At 36.6% G+C, this 8,677-nt stretch overlaps 1 protein-coding gene across 1 annotated transcript in view; it reads right to left on the reverse strand.

The window, feature by feature from the left end:
* dnah2 (dynein, axonemal, heavy chain 2) overlaps nt 1-8,393 on the reverse strand; it is a 161,853-nt gene extending 153,460 nt beyond the window's left edge. Inside the window, 3 exon segments of the mRNA XM_046851713.1 lie at nt 3,066-3,133; nt 3,503-3,641; nt 8,358-8,393. Coding sequence (XP_046707669.1) covers nt 3,066-3,133; nt 3,503-3,629 — 195 coding nt within the window. The 5' untranslated portion in view covers nt 3,630-3,641; nt 8,358-8,393.
* Nucleotides 8,394-8,677: the final 284 nt, after the last annotated feature.

Consider the following 8,677-nt stretch of genomic DNA (forward strand, 5'->3'; position numbering starts at 1 on the left):
ACTGAGGTGTACCATTTAAAGCCAATGCTATTCACCACAGGATGGGAAATGGTTAGGTAGTTTTTAGAAGACACAACAAAATCACAACAAAAAAGAAATCAATACAACCAAAGTAAATGCATATAAAAGCAAAAAAATACAATTAAAACACCCCACACACAACAAAAGAAATATAAAGTCAATGCAAAACATACTAAAGGATAGAGACAAAATTATTGCCCCAGTTACACCACAACAGCTTGGAGTTAATGGGCCCAGTGGATAAACTGAATGAAAAAGGACTAACAAGCAAGTTATATGAGTAATAGAAAAAATAGAATGGAAGAAGAAAAACAAAAAACAATACAAACAAACCTTTTAATACTCCTTTTTCTTTGATCAAGATTTAAAGAGTGGGATAAACAGTGGTCAGATTTCACATCGACCGAATCTCATTTCCACCTGCACGAGTATATCATCATCTTAATCATGAAGATGTCAATAAAACCACTGAATACATGAAAATCATAAAACTCTACACACGTATTACACTGCAAAGAATACATTCAAATAAAATACCCGGGTAGCATGTAGCTACCTGCGCAGGCTACTTCAAAATTAGACACATATACATAATCCTTTTCCAAAGAACGGTAAAACGCTCTCAAATGCTAACAACGCGCTGCAGCCAAAGTGTAGATGTGTAGTGTAGTGTAGTGTAGTGTAGTGTAGTGTAGTGTAGTGTAGTGTAGTGTAGCGTAGTATAGTGTAGTGTAGTGTAGTGTAGTGTAGTGTAGTGTAGATGACGCTACCAGCTCTCCAAGCAGCTTAAGTGAGAACCGTGCACTTTAACACATTCCCAGAAACCCACAGTGCTAACAGAATGCAGTTAACTCATGAAGCGTTATAAAAACAGCCAATGAATCAATAAACGCAATTGAAAAAAATCTTATCAAAACAGTTCAGTTCTTCCAGGCATCACCACCCACAACCTGGCAACCAGTTCAATTACTGCCATTGTTTTTCATATGAAGTGAAGTCATTTATAAGGTCTCTCTATCGTTCTATCTATGAGGTGGTATCAAAATGTTTTGAGACTAACTAGGGGTGTAATGGTTCAAGTAATCCTACAGAGATTTTTCACTACAGGGCTTTCCGTTCGGTGCACATGTGTACCGAATGCTATCCTTTTTACATGCGGAATATAGTTGAAAACCGAGTTCCCTCAGGAACATATTAAGTGGCGGACCGCAAGTTTGTTTAGTCTCCGCCTTGCACTTTGAGCGCATATTTTAATTATTATTATTATTAATAAACTTTATTATTAAACACAACAATGCAGAGGGATTAATAAAAAAGAAAAAAAAAAAAAAAAAAAAAAAAACTAGCGTTAGCACAGTGTCACTGTGGCTGCTTACTCCATACCGGAAATAAGATTTGTTTTGCACATGCATGAAAAACTAAAGAATGGATTTCAAATGGGGTTTAACAATTGTAAACTGTTAAACTTTTCCATTTACCGTATGAAATCAAACCGAACCGTGACTAAAAAACCGACGTACGTATTGAACCATGAATTTTGTGTACTGTTACACCCCTGGTGCTATTGTCACAGTGTGTGCTATCACGTCTGCAATTTCATCATGGATAGCAACTTAGAACAAAGAGGAAACGTGAAATTCTGTGTGAAACTGGGCGACTCTGCAGCAGAGACGTTTAACATGATATACATGTAGCATATGGCGATGCTGCAACGAGTTGCCGAGGTGTTTTGAGGGGCGCATGCACTTCAAGAGGGGAAGGACGTCACTGGAAGACGACGAAAGATCAGGAAGACCTTAGACGAGCTCAACCCCCCCGAAAATGTCGAAACCGTTCAGCAACTTGTGCATAATGATTGTCGGCGAGCGATCAACATAATCTCACTTTTTGCCTCTTCCTAAAGATGAAGATCCAGGTTAAAGATCTCTGTTTTGACACTGTTGTGGATCTCTGACACAAATAGCAGAAGGTGCTTGACATGCATTTAAAGGAGATTTTAAGACGCTGTTTTGATCTGCAAGAGGACTATTTTAAAGCTGACAGTGTGTAAACGTAGATAAATAAAGTACTTGCTTATGAACATAGCTAGTCTCGAAACTTTTTTGATACCACCTCATGTCTGTCTGTCTGTCTGTCTGTCTCTATCTATCTATCTATCTATCTATCTATCTGGAAACACTTTACTGATTTCAAGTAGCACTTATGTGATTAAGAACATGTTTGTGTCTTATAATTTCCCTAAAGCGTAGATATTACGTGCGAGAATCAACAATAACCGTAATTCATTTAACAGTATAGACCTTTGTCTATGAGCGTGCGGCGTTAATGAATGGCGGTATAATGCGATCCAGCTCTCTCTGGTTGCCAGCTGCCACTTCTACAGGGTCTCCCAGCAGGGGCTGCAGGAACACTCCATGTAAATGCCATTGCTCTTTTACCAGCCAGAGGGCTATAATTAATTCTATTAATGTCAATGATGCCAAGGACAGAGTTGCAGCAGGTTCACTGACCCGTTCGGTCCCTCTCACCCTGCGCATTCCCGCTTATTCTTTCTCCGCTGCTACTTAGGCATTCCTCAGGCACTGTAGTAAGCAGAGGTTATTTTTCTTCCTCTTTAAGTGATAAAACGGAGTATTGCACTCATTTATGTGTATAGATTACAATTTCACAAAGGATTTTCCTATTTCCACTCTGACTGCGAGCAGCTGGTGGGAGAAAAGTGATGTTTTCATTGGTCGGCCTGTGTGCATTTGCTGAATTTGTGTAATCAATGAGGCATAGTAAATGAAGATGGTCCGGCAGAGCCTTACAGGCTACAGTGTTTGCAAGGGAATGAATCAACAATTCGCTCACATCACCAGAAAGCCTTAGTAACACAAATAAAACAGCGCTGATTAGTATGCAAGGATGTCAGGCTTGAAAGCCTCAGGCAAGAGAAATTGTGAATTGCAGATTACAATCAGATAAGAATCACAATGAGTGTGAGGTAATTCATCAGTGACTGTGTTTAAAAGCCTCTAATTTAGCATAAATAAGTGAATTACCAGGCATTTGGAGTGAGTATCCTCTTCCTCTGACGTTGGTAAAATTGTCTTTTCGTTCAGATCTCCTACTAACACACACACACACAACATGGAACATGGAGTCATATTGTGTCACTGCATTGTATGATTGCATGAACAGATATGTTTAGGGAAATGAATAATGTAATAGTATTAGACAACATGCCAAAAATATCATGTAATACTTCATGAAAATATGCAATTATATCATGACATTTCGAGGGAACGAATTCCATAACTTCAGCATTGTTCGTAAAAAAAAAAAAAAAATAGAATCACGTAATTAGGAGGGGAAGGAAAATAAAAAAAGTATAAAATAGATCTTGACATTCAGTCAGTTACTCTACAGTGTAGTAGTGCAGTGGACTTATAAAATCCCTGTGACCTGTAGAAACTCATCTTAACCTTTATTCTCTTACCTGCAGGCTGTGTGTCTGAACCCTCCGGTACGGACACGTCTGGGGCTGGTGGAGAAGTTTCCTCTCTGCTAGAGTGGTTTGATTTGTTCGGTGATGAGCCTTCTGAGTGAGCTGTTTCTGAGTCCATTGTAAGATAATGCTGTTGGAGAAGAATAAAGATTTGTGCTTGACTGTATTTCAATGGTTATATTTAGATACCAAAACAATTATTTTTAAACATGACAGCCTGAATCAGGTTGTGTTTTTTTTTTTTCACCTAATACACACTCCTACCAAAAATGCAATTATTATACAAGGCTGGAAACTATGACAACATAATGTCAACATACAGTATGTGAAAAACGATGCCACGATCTATTGTTAGAAGTTCTACATGTCATGACACATTTCATGTATCACAGAAATACTATTGAGAATCGTGGCTACATTTGTGCCATCCGCCCACCCTTAGTTTGATAGTAAAGCATGATGAATTGAATGCCCTGAGGTCAGTCTCGGTAGGGATTTTTCCACATTAGGGTCGAAAATGATTTTATGGATTTAATTCATCACTGAGACTTCATTTAGACTCTACAGTGCTCTTCATCATATAGTCGAACTGAAACTCGGAGCAGCGTGGTTAATTATCAACGTTGTCTTGTTATTCCAGTCATGTCTGATCAGTCTGAAAGCACTTCAAAATAATTCGCCACAAACAATAATTGCAAGTAATCAACCAGCAAGATAGAAAAAAAATGGATTATATCAAAACAAATGTATTAACCTTTGAAAACAAGGTGCAACATTTAAGAGCAAAAAGCAAAGAGGGAAAATATCTGGTTTATATAGTGTCACACAGTCACACACTGCCCCCCACCCCTCCATTTCTAGTTTCAGTTGTCAACACTAGTAGCATCATTTTGATTATTGAAGCTTTGATTCGGTTTGCCAGTTGTCACATTTTTGAAAACTGTATGTAATAAAGCAGACGAGTTATTGCAGTGAAAGCTCAAGGTAGAGAAAGAGACAGAGACTGTAATGAAAAAAACATTTACTATAAGTCTATAAGCTGCTGAAGGCAGAAAGTCAAACTCCCTTTAGATCAGAATTGAGAGGCGGAGAAGCTGACATTGATCAATAACATTAATATGAGCCTGTGAAGCTCAGAGTCTCGGGCCGAGATGAAGCAAGTACCCGAGTGACAAAACCAACATTGTTGACAGCGGAGGATTATTGTAGACAAAGTATTGCCAATACAAACCGTAAAGGCTTAAAAATGCAATGCTTCTGAATGCTTGCAGTAACTTTATATTGCTCTCACTACATCATGTTAATTGACTGATCAATGCAGCAGCACAATTGGAGCTAGACTCAGCAATCAGGTAATAAAACGCGAGAAAATTCTGTAAATCACTTCGACTTCTGCGTGCTGACAATATCTGCTTAGCTAGCTAAATCTTAATGTTCTGGTGTGTAACAATAGTATCTGTCAGGTACTTGAATGTAAGACACTGCTGTAAAGGAACAGATATTTTTCACTTACTGTAATTCAGACAGAGTCAATCAATTTTAACGCCGAGAAAAATGTTGAAATGGTCGCATGCAGATTTACATCAGGTATAAAAAAATAAAAAACTATTATTTAGGGTACAGAACTGTAAAAAGCCATGTGAATCTCAGCCTAATTATTTAGGCTACATTTAATGAATGAAAAGTGCTTTAACCATTGCTACAATTGATGCATAACAACTGATAAAAGTGTGTCGGTTCAAGTTAGGATTATTCGTGTGCTTTGAGGGGAAAAAAACTTTCTTTCGGCTTCTCCCGTTAGGGGTCGCCACAGCGGATCATCCGCATGTTTGATTTGGCACATTTTACACTGGATGCCCTTCCTAACGCAACCCTCCCCATTTATCCGCGCGTGGGACCGGCACTAAGAGTGGCTGGGGTCGGTTCCCTGACTGGGGGGTTGGGGGAACATTCTGCATATTTCATTGCATAAAATGCTCGACTCTTCCTTTAATCATGATGTCTGAATGCAATGAGTCTGTACATGCGTTACATTTTTCCATACATGCCTATATCAGATATTTTATATAAAGACACAAAATCCATTTGAATATAGTCTGTGTTTGCTTGTATAAACCTGATTTATACTTGGTATTCGCTTGATCTGAGTGGGAAACTATTCTGACAGGAAATAACGGACTGTTTATCGTCATGCCACGTTGCATTGCATACGTATTGCATGATGTTTCTTTAGGTCATTTAATAGTAGGAAATAGGAGGCATCAGGAAAATCATAGACTGACACATGAGCTCAAGATGGTCTGATAATCCCAGACAGCCTGTTCAAACTTGATATTAATATCTGTCTGGAATTTGCATGTGTATCATGTGTCTCCATTGACCGCTTCCTATCACATTTTCATCAGTAGAAGTGTTGCCAAATCTGACAAAAGCAACCAGATGTTACTTCAAAACCAATTCCAAAATAAAACTATCCAAATACCATACAAAAGCTCAAACACAGTGTTTACATTTAGCCATTGGATGGCATTCCCTAATTAAATTGTCAAACTAGTTGATAAAAGCTCACATTGTCATACTGTCATCACGAAATTTATGTAGGAGTTCACGCGCTTTTAAAATTGCACAAGCAACAAGAAAACATTTTATGTACAGACTTTCTGGTCCTAAAAGAGCAATTCCAGTGATATAGACCTGATGTTTTCTGCCAAAATTTTGCGCTTCGAAACCAAAGCAAATAATGTAATAATTAATGTCCTATACAGTTTTGTAATAAAGAGACATCAAACGTTGACAGTTTAATTAAATAGCTGTTTGACAATTATGCAAAATAATACTATTAATAATATTGCATTTGTCACAAACAGCTTAGTAATGATGGTAAATCGTGTGTATATGCGCATGAGCAGTGTCTATTGGATAGTTGGGAAGATTCATTGGATATGATGTTAATCTATTAACAATGTCTAAGAAGCAAATGACATCAAATCGTTTATTATATCATTGCTGGGCAGCTTAAAAGTTTCGTGATATCTCTGGAGCTCAAACCACAAATTTGCCAACACAGGTGAAGTCAGAGACAGAACATATTTTTGACTATATCCCTTTACATATCATTAATGATACTGATTTGAGATGCAAGTCCAGTACATGTAGTCCATTATATTGACGTATATTCAGAATATTATTATATTATTATATTATTACAGCGATTAGCCTTGTTTGTTTTTTTTTGGTACACATTCCATTTTTTGTACACAATGGCAAAATATTGTTGTATAGTGTTTATTGCTCTGAACAACAAATCAGTGGGAAAATGACCAAAATGAAACAAATATTATAGATCTCTCTCTACTCTATCAGTAGAGAGAGATCTATAATATTTGTTTGTAATTTTATTTCTAACATTCTAATCATTATCATACATCACCATTGTATACATGCAATATAAGTGATTGTCCCTGTTTCTAGCTTTTCCCCCCAAACACTTCACTGCTTTAGAAAATAAATAGGTTAATGGTGGGAGGTTTGTTTTATTTGTTCGTTAATAGAAGGCTATGTTTTACTAATAAATATAATGCAATAGAACATATTCCAGTCATTTTCATGAAATTATATGTATATGTGGAGATGGGAGAGAAGGATGGGGGAACCATTTAAGTAATTTTATAGTTAAAAGATTACAGGAGAGAAAAACTGTTAAAAACCTCTGGTATAATGAATCACATTGTATACAGTTTTGCCTGGAATAATGAATTACATGGTACATTGTTTTGCCTGGTTAATATCATCCACATGGTATATAGTTTTGCCTGGTATAATGATTTGCATGGTACATTGTTTTGCCTGGTTAATATCATCCACATTGTTTATAGTTTTGCCTGGTATCATGAATTACATGGTATATATTTTTTTCCTGGTTAATATCAATCACATGGAATATAGTTTTGCCTTGTATAATGAATTACACAGTACATGGTTTTGCTTGGTTAATATCATCCACATTGTTTATAGTTTTGCCTGGTATCATGAATTACACAGTACATGGTTTTGCCTGGTTAATATCATCCACATGGTATATAGTTTTGCCTGGTATAATGAATTACATAGTATATAGTTTTGCCTGGTATAATGAATTACATGGTACATGGTTTTGCCTGGTTAATATCATCCACATGGTATATAGTTTTGCCTGGTATAATGATTTGCATGGTACATTGTTTTGCCTGTTTAATATAATCCACATTGTTTATAGTTTTGCCTGGTATAATGAATTACAGGGTATATAATTTTATCCTGGTTAATATCATCCACATTGTTTATAGTTTTGCCTGGTATAATGAATTACAGGGTATATAATTTTATCCTGGTTAATATCATCCACATTGTTTATAGTTTTGCCTGGTATAATGAATTACGTGGTATATAGTTTTTCCTGGTTAATATAAATCACATGGTGTATTGAGTTTTGTTTGGAATAACCAATCAAACACTAGTTTATCATAAATTCTACTTAAATGGGTGTAAATAAATGGTTTTACATGTGGTGCTATAGTAGATCTGATAGTATAACTTCCCGGAATAACTTTAGGTAAATAATTGGGGTATTAGCTTCGCTCAGCTTATATATTGCATTTATAAACGTACAGTAGCAAAGAAGTATAGCTAGCGCACATAGCATTGCATTCCGCATAGCTCAAACTGTCCTACCCTATCTAATGTAAAACTGCTGGTTCCAGATTTTATTCCTGCTACCGTGGTGTAGAAAATGTATTTCTTTGCATGAAAAATGTTCAAGAAAAGGAAGAATTAATACGGTTTTTAGAAGAAATCAAGTAGCGCTTACCTCTTCCTCTCGGCTCTAAAGTTTGTCCGCGCGTGGATACGTTGCTATGGAAACGCCTCATCCAGGCGCGGAAGCTCTGACGTCATAAAACACCGCTTCTTATAGGCGTCCAAGAGTGTAATGTTTTTTATTTTTTTTATAAAAAACTAACAAACAAACAAGCAAAATCCTTTCACATTTTTATTCTCTGATGTAATTTACTCATCACAATTACTTTAAACAGACCCTCAGTGTTGAGTGATAACTGCTTATTGAACACAACCAGCCGCCATGTTGTCATGAACTACTGTACAGATTAATGTATTTAGGAATCAGTGCAT

Source organism: Silurus meridionalis, chromosome 6, assembly GCF_014805685.1.
Source record: "Silurus meridionalis isolate SWU-2019-XX chromosome 6, ASM1480568v1, whole genome shotgun sequence".
In the NCBI taxonomy this organism is placed as follows: domain Eukaryota; kingdom Metazoa; phylum Chordata; class Actinopteri; order Siluriformes; family Siluridae; genus Silurus; species Silurus meridionalis.